This window comes from Gorilla gorilla, chromosome 3 (genome assembly GCF_029281585.2).
Source record: "Gorilla gorilla gorilla isolate KB3781 chromosome 3, NHGRI_mGorGor1-v2.1_pri, whole genome shotgun sequence".
Classification (NCBI taxonomy): domain Eukaryota; kingdom Metazoa; phylum Chordata; class Mammalia; order Primates; family Hominidae; genus Gorilla; species Gorilla gorilla.
Window position 1 is genome coordinate 93,310,131 of NC_073227.2, and position 16,104 is coordinate 93,326,234.

Below are 16,104 nucleotides of genomic sequence, written 5' to 3' on the forward strand. Positions count from 1 at the left end.
TGCAGCCTCAAACTCTTGGGCTCAAGCGATCCTCCCACCCCAACCTCCTGAACAGCTGGGACTACTGGGATGAGCCACCAGGTCCAGTTTAAAAAAAAAAGTTTCTTCAAATTAGAACTGAACTTTATAGAACATTATATATGCTGATAAAATACCAATAAGAGGATCATTGCCTAAGTCTGTTTTATTTTATCTTGTGAGTACTTCACAGAACACGCTTTTGGTAATGAGAATCTTTTTTACTTATGCAAACAAGGTGGATTTCTTAATTTGAGACTATTCATTAGTGATTCAATCTCTATACATTATTGAGAAAAAACAAAAATAACCAAAATTATATTTTATGTGAAAAGCTTAAATATTGGCCGGGCGCGGTGGCACACACCTGTAATCACAGCACTTTGGGAGGCCAAGGCGGGCGGATCATGGGATCAGGAGTTCGAGGGGCCAATATGGTAATACCCTGTCTCTACTAAAAATACAAAAATTAGCCAGGCGTGGTGGCACGCGCCTGTAGTCCCAGCTACTCAGGAGGCTGAGGCAGACGAATCACTTGAACCCGGGAGGCGGAGGATGCAGTGAGCCGAGATCGTGTCACTGCACTCCAGCCTGGGTGACAGAGCAAGATGACTCCGTCCCCCCTCCCCCCCAAAAAAAGCTTAAATATTAAAGCACATTTAAATTAAAATGGTATAAATAATAAAGGAGTCTGAAGCTTAAAAATCAAAACTGTTACCTGCAGATTCAACAGAACTGCAGTTGAATTCCAAATAAGCCTATTATATAAGATAAAAGAGAAAGACCTATAGCATTCCTGTTGACAATAAAAGCACTCCAGAAAAAAAGCTATAACCTAAAATTCAAAAATGAACGAAAAGAAAATGATATGAAGGAACAGCATAATTCAGAATTAGTAAAACGGAAACAATATGACAAAACTCAGGAAAGTGTTAGAAGTAAAAGAATATTTTAGCTAAAGACCAAATAAAACCAAATTCTGCAATTATACATGCAGTAGAAAACAGACAAAAACTACAAGGAATACACAGACATGTAAATGTAAACACAAAGATAAATAACAAAAGCTTGTTTTTTAAAAACCTACATATTGAAAGGCCACACCTAAACCTCTAGGAAAAATTAACCCAGAACAACTAACATCAAGACATAGTCAGGGCAGGCAGGCAGGAAGGAAAGAAGAATAAACAAATGAATCCTGCTTTCCCCTAGGTTCATCCCTGGGAGCCTACCTTAACCTCTGTGTTCACTCTGGTTTCCCTTTTATTTCCTGTATCCTTCTAGAACCAAAGTAGAGCAAAATAACAACCTTCCACATTGTTTTGTTTTTTATGAGACGGTCTCACTATGATGCCCACACTGAAGTACAGTGACTATTCACAGGCACAATCACAGTGCACTGCAGCCTCAAACTCCTGGCCTCAAGCCATCCTCCCACCTCAGCCTCCTACACATTCTATTTTAATAAACAGAATTACTAGGCTTGCCTGCTGAGCTGCGCCGTTTAAGAAGTTTACTCTCTGCACAGATTCTGCCACCCCTCTAGTCATAGTTTTTATCAGACGACCCTGTTTTCTGCTCCCTCTCTGTACAACTACTGGATTAAGGATAGGCACCCATCCAAGAATGATCCATTTTAGGCTAGTCAATAATCTGACTGAAATGGCCTGACTTGAACATATGAGCTGAGCCAATCACATTCCTCATCAAAGAATGGGGAATTAAAGGGTTAACTGGTTTAATTAATTATGAAGTTGAACCACTGATGTGCATATACAAGATAAGATTATGAAGAAGTTTAGGTGTAAAGAGAGCAGAATGCAAGAAACTGACAAGAAACAGACCATGAGTGAGAGACCACAAATCCTCTAAGAGAGAGAGAGAGAGAGAATAGCTATCCCTAAGTCCTGGACGGTTTGGAAAATGGTTCTGCATAGCCTTATATAAACATCATTTTCCATGAGAGTCCCTGGATGGGCCTATATTCCTTTTCATGAAAAGAACCTAACTAAAATAATTTTCACATCTCTAATTATTATAATTACTTCAATTAGAAAAAAAGCAAAATTTAATTCAGAGCCATGTTATTTAAAAACATCAGCTTATATATTAGAGAAACACGTTTCAGAGGATGGGGCAGATCTAGGTTTTGTGGGGCCTTAAACTTACAAAATTTTGGGAACCTTTTTTAGAAGAATGAAAAATTACAAATAAAAAAATCATGTACAGCACTTGGAAGTACCCCATAAAATGAAGTGGCCTAAGGATTTAAGTTTCACTGATACCACGGTAACCTCACCACAGTTTAGAAATGATAAGAGTCCTGAGTTAAAATTGAAAGAGCAATGTGATTTACAAATTCAAAAAGTGGGGCCACTGGGTGTGGTGGCTCACACCTGCAATCCCAACACTTTGGGAGGCCCAGGTGGGCAGATCACTTGAGGCCAGGAGTTTGAGATCAGGCTAGGCAATGTGGTAAAACCCCATCTCCACAAAAAAAATTTAACAAATTAGCCAAGCGTGGTGGTGCACACCTGTAGTCCCAGCTACTTGAGATGCTGAGGCAGGAAGATTGCTTGAGCCCAGAAGGTGGAGGTTACAGTGAGCCAAGATTGTGCCACTGCATTCCAGCCTGGGCAACAGAGAGATACATTATCTTTTTACTTAAAAAAAAAAAAAAAAAAGGTGGGCCAAGCGTGGTGGCTCACATCTGTAATCTCAGCATCTCTGCATTTTGGGAGGCCAAAGTGGGAGGATCTCTGGAGATCAGGAGTTCAAGACCAGTCTGGGCAACATGGTAAGACCTCATCTTACAAAAAATAAATACATAAAAATAAAATAAAAACATTAGCTGGGTGCTACGGCAAGTGCCTGTAGTCCCAGCTACTTGGGAGGCTGAGGCAAGAGGACTGCTTGAGCCTAGGAGTTTGATTGAGGCTGCAGTAAGCTATGGTCACACACTGCTGCATTCCAGCCTGGGTGACAGAGACAGAACTCGTGAGAAGAAAAGGAGAGGAGAGAGGAGAAAACAAAAAGTGCTTCTAAAGTAAAATTACATGAAAAGAAAGGAGAAGAACAAAAAGTGCTCCTACAGTAAAATTACACTGCACATTTCTCACAGTTTAGTTCAGTGTTTATTAAACATACCCTGAATTTAATCAGGAAGAAATAGTAGGAAATAAAAATAAAAGGCATTCTAGCAAACAACTGGCTTGTAGTCTTCATAAAATGAATCTTTCTTTGAAAGTTAAAGAAAGACTCAGAGAACAGTTCTAGATTATTTGAGACTAAAGAGATATGGGAATTAAGTGTAACTTGCAGTCCTAATTAGAATCTTGGATGAGAGAAAATAATAAAGTTATTGAGATAACTGATGAAATGTAAATATGCACCATATATTAGATAATAATATAAAATGTAAAGTTTGCTGAATTTAAACACTGCATCATAGTTGTTGAAGGGAACATTCTTATATTTAGGAAACTAAGTTATTTAGGGGCAAAAGGGCTTGATGTCTACAACTAACTCTAAAATAGTTCAGGAATAAAATAATTTTACACACACACAGAGGAATATATGATGAGGAAAGGAAGTAATGCAGTTTAATTGGTGAATCTGGGAAACATATACAAGGGATCCTTGTGGTATTCTTGAAAGTTTAAAATTATTAATTACAAAATCTGAGAGACATAATCAAATGCAATATGTGAGCCTTGAGTGGTGGTTCCTGGTTCAAGAAAGAAACATCTATAAAAAATGTTTTGGAATAATTGAAGATATCTGAATATGGACTGATTAATTCTTACTGAATTCATGTTAACCTATTAGGTATTTGATAATGGTATCATGGTTGCATAAGAAAATATCCTTATTCTTAAGTGATGCATGTTTTTAGGTCTGAAGTGTCATATCTGCACCTTATTTACAAATGGTTCAGCAAAACAGTAGAGAGAGAAAATAAATATAACAAAATAATTAGGAAATTTAGGTGAAGGAAATATGGATATTCCTTGAACTATTCTTTAACTTTTCTATGGGTCTGAAATTTTTTGTAACAAAATAGTTACTGGAATGTGGCAACAATAAAAGCAATTGTAATGCCCTCAATGATACTCTGTATTTACAATATAGCACTATATTCAAAAGCATGTATTAAAAAACCTAACCTGGGTGGTGTGGTGGTACACGCCTGTAATTCCAGCACTTTGGGAGCTGTGCAAGGATAATTAATATTCTATATGACTGCCACTATTTGACAAACACAAGAAAAACTATGAATATATAAATTCACTGGAGGCTACAATTTACCTCATGCTTTAACTGGCAATGTACTTTGACATGTATCTCTAAAATAATTATAACTTTTTACTCTTTCATTAAGTTAATTAGGTTAACTGTTATTTATTCCAGTATTGCTAGTTAGAAGAAATTTGATAGTTAAAAAAAAAACAAAAAAAAACCCGAAGTCTTACTATAACTTCCTTAAGGGATAAGCAATTTCACATCTTTACCTGGAAAACAAACATATCCAACCTTACTACAGAATTCTCTTAATTTGAGTTGAATTCTCTATTGCTGACTGATCTTCATTAGTTTGAAAATCTAGGCCTGGTGGCTCACACCTGTAATCCCAGCAGTTTGGGAAGCCGAGGTGGGCGGATCATGAGATCAGGAGTTTGAGACTAGCCTGGCCAACGTAGTGAAACTCCGTCTCTACTAAAAATACAAAAATTAACCAGGTGTGGTAGCACATGCCTGTAGTCCCATTTATTCAGGAGGCTGAGGCGGGAGAATCGCTTGAGCCATTGCACTCCAGCCTGGGTGACAGAGTGAGACTCCATTTCAAATAAAAAAAAAGAAAGAAAGAAAATCTAATCACTGCTTCAAAAGTCTGCCTGTAGTTAAAAAACACATGTGATAATGTGAAATCTGTTGTGTTGTTAATGCAGATGAGATTTTTTTTTTTTTTTTTGAGGTGGAGTCTTGCTCTGTTGCCCAGGCTGGAGTGCAGTGGTGTGATCTCGGCTCACTGCAACCTCCGCCTCCTGGGTTCAAGCAATTCTCCTGCCTCAGCCTCCCAAGTAGCTGGGATCACAGATGCACACCACAATGCCTGGCTAATTTTTGTATTTTTAGTAGAGGCAGGGTTTTGCCATGTTGGCCAAGCTGGTCTTGAACTCCTGACCTCAGGTGATCCACCCGCCTTGGCCTACCAAAGTGCTAGGATTACAGGTGTATGCCACTGTGCCCAGCCTAGATGAGATTTAAAGGTGGACTAAAAGGATGTAATTTTCACTCAAGGGTAGAAATCTTTCTCCTTGGTACCTGTATTCTCAAAACTAAAAGTAAACATAAATTAATAACAGGTACAAGGATTAATTTTTTTCCCCCAAAAAATGATCCCTCAGGACAGGCGTGGTGGCTCACACCTGTAATCCCAGCTCTTTGGAAGGCAGGAGGACTGCTTCAGCCCAGGAGTTTGACGAAACCAGCCAGGACAACACAGTGAGAGCCTGTCTCTAATAAAAATAAAAAATAATAAAAATCCCTCTTAGAAAAACTTCAATATTTTAGGTTTGATAGAACCTAGGTTGATTCTAATCATTTAAATACCTAGAAATTTTTTTGAAATTCCAGACTTCTAAGAGTACAAATTACATTTTTATGGTATTAAAATTATGATGAGGTTTGAAACCTGCTGTTTTTAAGAAAACATATGCAGATTCTTATGGAATTACGGTGTATAAAACTCACCATTTGATGCTGATGAACACGGAGTCAACAAACTAAGCGGGGAAAAATGTTGTCTGTTAAAGTTAGCAGCTGCGGGTGCTCCTCCAAGGGGTGCCCCAGGTCCATACATCTGACCTCCTGAAATGTTTGAAGCAAAGTTTCCCAAATGTGTTGAAGAAGGTGTTACAGAACCATATGGCGAGTCCATATTGACAATACCTATAATGTAGAAGGTCATCATAATTTATAATAGTTACTCCTGCAAGAAATAGAGACACCTTAAAATTCTAAAAGGCCCTAAATATATTCAAAACTATTTTAGGTAATTAAAAAAATCCCGGCTGGGAGTGGTGGCCCACATCTGTAATCCCAGCACTTTGGGAGGCCAAGGTGGGAGGACTGCTTATGGCCAGGCATTCAAGACTGGTTTGGGCAACACATCGAGACCCCACCTCAAAAAAAAAAAAAAAAAGTTCCTGGCTGGGTGTGGTGGTTCATGCCTATAATCCCAGGCATGAATCTCACTTTGCGGGGCCAAAGTGAGAGGACTGCTTGAACCCAGAGTTCAAGACCAGGATGGGCAACATCGTGAGACTGCCTCTACAAAAAATTAAAAAAAAAAAAAAAAATTAGCCAAGTTTGGTGGTGCGTGTTTGTAGTTCCAGTTACTTGGGAGGCTGAGGTGGGAGGATTGCTTGAGCCCAGGAGGTTAAGGCTGCAATGAGCTGTGATGGCACCACTGCATGCCAGCCTGAGTGACAGAGTGAGACCCTGTCTCACACACACAAAAAACTAAACTATGGAGATAATTATAAAAGAAACAATTATCACATTATACTCTTAAATTCAAATTATAACTTACTGGGAACAAATTTAATTCTTGATTTTAGTACTTTCAGCACTAGTGGGCATTAATATTTTAGTTAAAAAGGATCATTAGTTTTCCTTTACATGGGCTTTCTGTCAAAGTGGACTTTTGTTGCCTTTATTGATCATAAAATTAATGCAAACTTATTTAAGAAATCCAAAACCAAAAACCATATATAAAACAGAAAGTGAAACTTCCAGATGTTCCTATTTCAAAAACGAATGTATGTGTATTTGTGAGAGAGAAAAAGAAGAGGAAGAATAAACGTTTACCTTTAGGGATTTTTAGATAACATTTTTTTTTAAATGTTTATTTTCAGGGATAAAGATAAAACATTTACTCTTCCTCTTCTTTTTCTCTCTTACAGGTACACATTTGTTTTCGAAATATGTTCATTAAAAAAGTATTACAAATGTTTACACACTAAACTATTACACAAGTAACCTACCTGATTTTAGTCTAACGGGTTAAAACTACAGAAAAAAAAGAAAGAAAATAATTGTCAACGATTTTTTTTTTTAATTTAGGAGACAGCTTTCTCTGTTGCTCAGGGTGGAATGCAGTGGTGTGATCATAGCTCACGGTAGCCACAAACTCTTGGGCTCAAGCAACCCTCTTGCCTCAGCCTCCTGAGTATCTGGGGCTACAGGTGTGCACCATTATACCTAGCTATATTTTTGTTTTACCTTTTATTAGCTTTTATAGAATACATGTCAATATTGGATTTTATGCTTGAACCTGGGAGGCGGAGGTTGCAGTGAGCCTAGATTGTGCCACTGCACTCCAGCCTGGGTGTCAGAGTGAGACTCCATCTCAAACAAACAAACAAACAAACAAACAAAAAAAAACATATATATATATATCTGTAGGATTTTAAATAGGTTTAAGGACCAAAGAGTTGTATAAAACTACAGGGCAAAAAAGGGCTGTAGATACAATTCTACAATGAAGAGATCTGATAATTACATACTAACCACATGGCCATGCTTTCCACAGCCAATACTGGAACAATTTATCATTTTTTCTTTTTTTTTAAGGAGACAGGAGATTGCTCTGTTGCCCATAGCTCACCCCAGCCTCCATCTACTGGGCTCAAGTGATCCTCCTGCCTCAGCCTCCCAAGTAGGTGGGATTACAGGTACATGCCACCACACCCAGCTTTTTTATTTATTTTTGTAGAGGCAAGGTCTCACAATGTTGCCCAGGCAGGTCTTAAACTTCTGGCCTCAAATGAGCCTCTTGTCTCAGTCTCCCAAAGTGTTGGGATTACAAGTGTGTGCCACCACATCCAGCCAATCTGTCATTGATAAAATGCAGTGTGAGGTTCAAAACATCACCTATATGATGCTCCTTCCTGAAATATTTGATCTGAATCTAATCATGGATTGACATAATCACTGAATTAAACTTGCCCACAGAGTCAATGTCAAGAATTACAGAGGAAGGCAGTAGAATACTTTAGACGGAGGGAGACCAAAGACACATAACAACCAAAAGTAATGTGTGAATCTTGATTGAGTCTTGGATCAAATGGCAAGGAAAAGAGACACACATAGGCAGAAAGAATATATTTGGGAAAATTGCATTTTATGTTGGGTGTTATTATCAAATTCATCCTCATTTTATTGGGTGCAGTAATAGTGGCATAGCTGTGAAGGCAAACATTGTGAAGATACATATCAAAGTATTTAGGGGTAAAGTACCATGTTTGAAAGTTATCTTCTCATGATTTGACAAAAGATGGGGAAGAAAAGAAAATAGAGATAGGATAGAAAGGGGGAAAAGGAGGAAAGAAGGATGAAGAAGGGGAGAGACAGGTAAGACAAGACGAGAGGGGGAAGAAAAGGAAGCAGCAAAAGAGAGGAAAAAAAAGGAGGGAAGAAGGAAAAGGGGAGAGAGGAAGGGAGGGGAGTGAGGGAGAGAGTTTGAAAAGATGTTAACAAGCAGAGAATATATTAATAAATGTGGAAATACCAAGTATTTACTATGCTGCTTATTCTGTCCTTACATCTTTATGTGACGTAAAAAACTTTTCAAAATACAAACTATAAAAACAGATCTGAGTCTAAAATACAAATGATCAAATTATTTACATAAGAAAAGTTAAACAAAGGAAGAAAAATATGGAACACAAAATGAATTAGGAAGAAGTAGAGAGAAGTGAAAATTAGGATCTGAGAGAGGTTTAGGAGAAAATAAAAGGACATACTTCCTATGTAATAAAAGGAGTATCTTTAACTCAAAATGACCTGAATTAGGTAATTGACTTGTAAGTTAAACTTCAATGCTAATTTTGGCTCTAATCAACCATACACTCCCTAAAAACCTCACCTTTCTTACAGAGGTCTTTCTTCTATACCTTTTCAAAAAACAGGAATTTATTTTTTTGTTCTCTAAATCTTAATTTTAGCCTTTCTGAATCCCACACCTAGATTATCACATTTTTGGAAAGGTAAAGTATTAAATTCCAACTACTATAAAAATCAAACTTGAAGCATTTCCTATGCACGGGCACATAATGATCTAAAATCTAATTATATTGATTCTATTGTTTTAATGTAAAATAGATTATTTTTCATAGTACACATAAATATTTCAGTTGACTTTTAGCAAAGAATATTTACTGACCACCTTCATTAAATTTTATTTACATGTTACAGAAATAGGTAAAAATAACATTGAGTTCCCATTAAACTTGGAAATTTTTGTCCCGGAATGTCATATTTCCAATAACACAGATAACGAGTTGGCAACCAAGAGCCAAATACAAAATATTTTAGGCTTTGCAGGTCACATGGTCTCTGTCCCAGCTACTCAATTCTGTCATTGTAGCATAAAAGTAGCCTTATACAATATGCAAATGAATGGGCATTGCTGTGTTTCAGTAAAGCTTTCTCTACAAACACTGAAATTACAATTTCATATTTTGTGTTGCATGTTTATTCTTTTTAATTTTTTTTTTTTTTTTTTTTTTTTTTTTTTGAGACAGGGTCTCCACCCAGGCTGGAGTGCAGAGGTGTGATCTCAGCTCACTGTAATGTCTGCCTCTAGGGCTCAAGTCATCCTTCCACCTCAGCCCCCCAAGTAGCTGGGACTACAGGTATGCACCACCATGCCCAGCTAATTTTTATATTTTTGTAGAGATGGGGTCTCCCCTTAAGCCCAGGCTGGTCTGGAACTCCTGGGCTTAAGCAATCGACCCACCTCAGCCTCCCAAAGTGCTGGGATTACGGGCACAAGCCACCGTGCCAAGCCTATTCTTAAAAAAAAAAAAAAAATTTTTAAAACATTTAAGAAATGTAAAAACAGGCAGCAGGCCAAATTTGGCCCATAGACCATAGTGTGTCCATCTCTTACGTGGACTATCTTTAATTACTTGAAATGCTTATATTAAAACCCAACAGCTTTAAATGGAAACTGGCATCCTGGATTAGATCCTACAATAGAAAAAGGATATTACTCGAAAAACTTGTGAAATCTGCCTAAAATCTGTAGTCTAGTTAGTAGTACTACACCAATATTAATTTTTTTAGTTTTGAAATGTATCATGGTTATGTAAGATGGTCACATGAAGGGAAGCTGAGGAATTATAGAATTCTTCTATAAATCTAAAAATATTTTAAAGTAAAAAGTTTTTTTAAAAAAAGCAATAGCTTACAATCAGGAGATCTTTGTATCTTCTACATATATCAGTGTTGTCCCAGTAGAATTTTGGATAATAGAAATGTTCTAGATCTTTGCTGTCCAATATGGTAGCTACCAGCCACAAGTGTTTTTTAAGCGCTTAAATATGGGTAGCCTAAGAAGCTAATTTTTTTATTTTTAAAATTTTCATTAAATTTAAAAAGTACACATGGTTATTGGCTACCATATCAGACTGTGTAGCTCTATTTTTAAAATTATTTTAGAAATAAAAAAGATAATGTGAAATAAAACCCAATTTTTAAAATCTGTTATTTTGTATTTGTAATAAATGTAAACTTTTGGTGACAGTACCTTATTAAATTAAAACATGAAAGACTTCTGAGAGAGAAAAACACGCCTAGGCCAGGAGCTGTGGCTCACGCCTGTAATCCTAGCACTTTGGGAGGCCAAGGTGGGTGAATCACCTGAGGTTGAGAGTTCGAGACCAGCTTGGTCAACATGGTGAAACCCCGTCTCTACTAAAAATACAAAAATTAGCCAGGCGTGGTGGTGCACGTCTGTAATCCCAGCTACTCGGGAAGCTGAGGCAGGAGAATCACTTGAACCTGGGAGGCAGAGGTTGCGGTGAGCTGAGATCATGCCACTGCACTCCAGCCTGGGTGACAGAGCGAGACTCTGTCTCAAAAAGCAAACAAACAAAAAACCCCGCCTGATCAGAAGACTTATTTATGGAAAATTAAATAAAAATCTATGGTAGCTTTTAAAAAGATTTTTAAAAATAACACCATACTAAACACAAACAACAGCATCTGAGTTAACTAAATCCAACAATCTTTGTCTATATCGTCCAGTCAGAGAGTAAAAATATTAGAAAATGACCAAGAATTTTCACATCACTTGTGCAAATGAACAGCTGCAGAATGTCAGAAAATATAAACTCACCTGAGGGACTTGGAGCAGGTCTCTGTAATGGTGGTCTAAAACCTGGAGCTTTGGAAGTATCAGACTGATGTAAAGGATCTGAATTTGGCAAATATGAGGATTTTCCTGATAGCATAGATTCTGGTGTTGACTGAGATGAAACAACAGATCCTCCCCAGAAGGCATGAGCAGAAGTAGGGCTGTTTTCAAACAATGTGCTAAAGGGCCCAAATGGTAAGGGGGCACTGAAATTGGGAGCAATAGGCTTATTTGCTGGATGTACTGAATTCTGACAAGCACTTTGTGTACTTAAGGTCGAAGGTAGCTGGACAGAAGAGGGAACACTGTGAGGTCTTTTAATGTGATTGACACTGAGGACTGCAACAGATGAATTTTGCACTGAAGCTGAATTCTTGTGAGGGGCAGTTGTGCCATGAGGGGGTGGTCTAATAGCAGGGGTTTCCATTTTAGGAGTAGGCTGGGGGCATCCCATTGGTGTCTGAGGCATAGGGTAAGTCACTGGGGCAGTAGAAGGCACCGCCACTGGAGCAGAACTTGTTGCTAAAGGAGGAACAGTCATTCTAACTTCCGGGGGAGGAACCTGAGACTGCTGAAGAGGTGGTCTTGGTTCCTGAGAAACAGATCCCGGAGGTTGTTGCTGATTAGAATGAGCTGATGAACTCCCAGAAGAACTGCTGCTGTTTGGAGGTCTAGTGTTTGTTGTTTCTACTACTGGTGGACTACCTGCTTCCTGTTCGGAGGAAGATGCCACTTTATTTGGAGATGCTGATCCACAATCCAAAGGGCTGTTTCTAGAAACCCCTCCTGGCTGGGCTGGTGGTGATGGGGAAGATGGGGATGATACTGGATAGTGTTCTTTGGCAGTAGGCATAGGATATGTGGCATTTGTGGGTGCAGTGTTGTTGTTGCTTGCCGTGGTTGTGACTGTTGTTGTGGTGGCATTGGATGTCTTCACAACTGTGACAAAAAGCTGCCTTCGGACAGAAGGTGAACTTGGACTGCCATTTGTAGATGTACCAGGCACCGTTGAAGCTGATGAACTGGTTGTAGTTGTTGGGCTTGAAGTTAAAGAACCTGCTGAATTCACCTGAGAACCACTGCTATTCTGATTGCTATGGCGAGGCACCATGTGAGGCTTAGGCGAGTTAGTAGCTCTGGCAGGGCTCAAAGGCCTGACAGGAAAAGGACCCCAAGTGGATTGAGCTGGTGGAAAAGTACCTCCAAAGTGGGTCATGGGCAACCTTGGTGGACGGATCTGCTGGAAAGTCTGAGCAGCAAGCAAAGCATGTGCAAACTGTGGAGGAGGATATGCTAATGGAAGAGAAACTGGAAAACCAGGCCTCACATTATTCACTGGGTTCTTAATGGTTTTGTGAGTGGATGCAGAAGAAATTGCAGGCACAGTGAGTGCTGTGGCAGTTTGAGATGTTGATGACAGAGCTACAGTTGTCATTTTAATTCCCATTAAGGAAGTGTTAGCAGCAGTGGTGGTAGGTGCTGATGACCCTATTTTGGAATTTGCTGAGGAGCTTTTCAAACGATTCTTTGGAATAAGTTCATCAATTTCTTTGTCTGGATCCTTGATCAAAGCATTAATCAATTGAGTTGCTTGTCTTGTTGATTCAGTGCCACCCCTATAAATTGAGAAAAAAAAATTAGGTAGAATTTTCCCTACTTTTGAGTATGTGTTTTTAATATGTATGTATGTACACAAACACACACACAGTTTTGTGTGTATATACATACACACATACAAACAAAGGACAGATAACAAAAGCTGGGCAGCAATTTTCTTACCATTCCTGAGGTATTCTACAAACAAAGCAATAAACTGTCCTGAATTACTACTTTTATTTTTCAGAGGAATAGTAAATGACTTATTTTTCAAAAATACATTTCACTATTGTTTCCTTAGACTAAGAAACCATTTTCCTACTGTAAAATACACTACAGTTAGAAAAACCACTGCACATAAAAGCCTATGTAATCCACAATGTTACTGAAACATTTAATCCTAAAAATACTGAAACAGTTAATCAACACTAAAAATAATAGAAGTAAACAAGGAAAATAATACAACTGAGTAAGAAAACAGTATTTTATTTTAAATCTTGGTATCTGGGATGACTCCGTCTACTAAAAATTCATTAGTAGTTTGTCTATTAATAGGATAATTATTGTAACTCCTCTGGGAAGATGTCTTAAAATGATGCAGGAATCCTGATAGTGCCAACAATAGCCATATAAAACCTTAGTGCTGGATCTTCAGGAAAATATTTGATATTTATGGAAACCCAAGGGAGCAATTACCAATAAAGGGTATCTGGTTCCCTCTTTTCTAGATAAGATAGGCTGTGACTACCCAAATACCCAGGGGAAAACCAGTCAGAAGGAGAGGACGATGAATAAAATAGAGATGGCTACTTGCTTTCTTATTTTTGAGGTATGATGTAACTATTAGCCCTCCTATATAATGCAAAGGGGCATCTGCCTCATACAAACTTATATCTGCCATGTAAAAAATATAAAACTCTTTTTCAATGGAACATGAATTTACTTTAAAGTAATTAAATATAGCTTCCTACATTCTTATGATTTCTTAGAACATCACTTTCATTTTAAGAATATTCAGGCATAGACATATTCGACGAGTTATTCAAGATAAGTTATATCTTCACTTCAGATTCAAATCTGAACTCAAATTCGTTTTTTTTTTGAGGGAGTTTCGCTCTTGTTGCCCAGGCTGGGGTCCAATGGCTCGATCTCGGCTCACCGCAACCTCTGCCTCCCAGGTTCAAGCAATTCTCCTGCCTCAGCCTCCCGAGTAGCTGAGATTACAGGCATGCACCACTATGCCCGGCTAATTTTGTATTTTTAGTAGAGACGGGGTTTCCCCATGTTGAGGCTGGTCTCGAACTCCTGACCTCAGGTGATCCGCCCACCTCAGCCTCCCAAAGTGCTGGGACTACAGGCGTGAGCCACCGCGCCCGGCCCAGGAACTCAAATTCTAAAGACACAATCTCAGAATAACAAATCTCAAAGGTTATTTGAGAAAGACAAAAACCCACTGCTTAAAATGTTAGAAATGCGCTCCCTAAAAGTCTCAGAACAAATTTTTAAGAATGTCATATAAACAGTTTATGTACAGAAATTATTTATTTAAACCTTTGCTACACATGCATACAAATTCCTATAAAAGTCTCTAAAACACTTCACAAAAGTGTATTAACTAGGAAAAAAGAAAACTATAAAATTTATTGTCTCAAACACTAATAAAATTCCCATTTTAAAAAGTATACTGTGTAACACAAAGTTCCACTGAAAACTCATATGGCTATATTTCATTAAGCTATAGTGCAATAAAATAAAGGAAGAAAATGTAAGAGACAAAGTTTTGCCTTATAGTGATTATCCGGTCTCCAGTCTTGTCTTTCTGTTTATCGATATCTATGTGTGCACCAGTAAACTCCCGAATAGCATTGATATTACAGCCTCCTCTTCCAATCACTCTGGATATCACAGTTGATGGAACAGATACTTTCTTTGACCTGTTTAAAAGTTGTATATATAAATTAAGATTAGTCATTAACAATAGTTTTTGTAATTTTTAAAAGAGGAAAGAGTATTACTAAAATGTTTTTCTATAAATACAGAATATTGTTGAATAAGCCTCTTCTATTTACTCTTACTCTAGATGAACAGAGAAAAGGCAATCAGGAGCAACAGACAGATAAGCTTTATTATAGCTTCTCATCTCACTATCAAAGATTGTTTGCTTTGTTGATTATCATTCTTCACTTGTATCGGTAAAGCACATACTATGTAGACACGTGCTGTGCTAATGCAAATACTAATGGTAAATAAGACAGACATGGGTTTCTGCCCACATATATTGACTATCTACACGCCAATTATGAAAACACCACCACGTCATGAGTGTTGCAATAGTATGTGTGTACACACACACACACACGTATTATATATACATATATGTATATATATAGACATATATATGTATATACGTATAATATATACATGTATATGTGTGTATATATATATATTATGTGTGTGTGTGTGTATATATGCTGGTTGGGCATCTAATCTAGCCTCAAGAGTCAAGAAAGACTTCTTGTGGGCCCCTTTTGGTGCTTTACTCATATGCTTCTTTTTATTCTCTAATATATATAACTCAAAGAGTGATGTTAAAAATTCATGACCGGGAGTGGTGGCTCATGCCTGTAATCCCAGCACTTTGGGAGGCCGAGGCAGGCAGATCACTTTATGTCAGGAGTTTGAGACCAGCCTGGCCAACATAGTGAAATCCTGTCTCTACTGAAAAAAATACAAAAATTAGCCAGGCATGGTGGTGTGCACCTGTAATCCCAGCTACTCAGGAGGCTGAGGCAGGAGAATCACTTGAATCCGGGAGATGGAGGTTGCTGTGGACTGAGATTGCACCACTGCACTCCAGCCTGGGTGAGAGAGTGAGACTCCTTCTCAGGAAAAAAGAAAAAATATTCATTACTTCCCTGTATTCTTATAGCAGCATTAAAATGACCATCCACAAATATGAAAACTTTCTAAAAATCTTTAATAATGTCCAGAAAAAGAAAATCCTACTAGAATTTAAAAAGCAAAATCTGAGGCCGGGCACGGTGGCTCACGCCTGTAATCCCAGCACTTTGGGAAGCCAAGGTGGGTGGTTCACCTGAGGTCAGGAGTTCAAGACCAGCCTGGCCAACATGGTGAAATCTCATCTCTACTAAAAATACAAAAAAATTACCCGGGCATGGTGGCATGCACCTGTAATCCCAGCTACTCGGGAGGCGGAGGCAGGAGAATCACTTCAACCTGGGAGGCAGAGGTTGCAGCAAGCAAAGGTTGCAGCAAGCAAAGGT

The 16,104-nt window shown here is 38.2% G+C and overlaps 1 protein-coding gene across 6 annotated transcripts in view; it reads right to left on the bottom strand.

The window, feature by feature from the left end:
- The window catches only part of ANKRD17 (ankyrin repeat domain 17), a 187,773-nt gene that overhangs the window by 4,690 nt on the left and 166,979 nt on the right, over positions 1–16,104 (bottom strand). For all 6 annotated transcript variants that reach the window (XM_031009951.3, XM_031009950.3, XM_055385086.2 and 3 more), the window contains 3 exons: positions 14,605–14,754; positions 11,207–12,840; positions 5,773–5,970 (listed from right to left, as the gene is read on the bottom strand). In XM_031009951.3, coding sequence (XP_030865811.1) covers positions 5,773–5,970; positions 11,207–12,840; positions 14,605–14,754 — 1,982 coding nt within the window. The remainder of the gene's footprint in view (positions 1–5,772; positions 5,971–11,206; positions 12,841–14,604; positions 14,755–16,104) is intronic.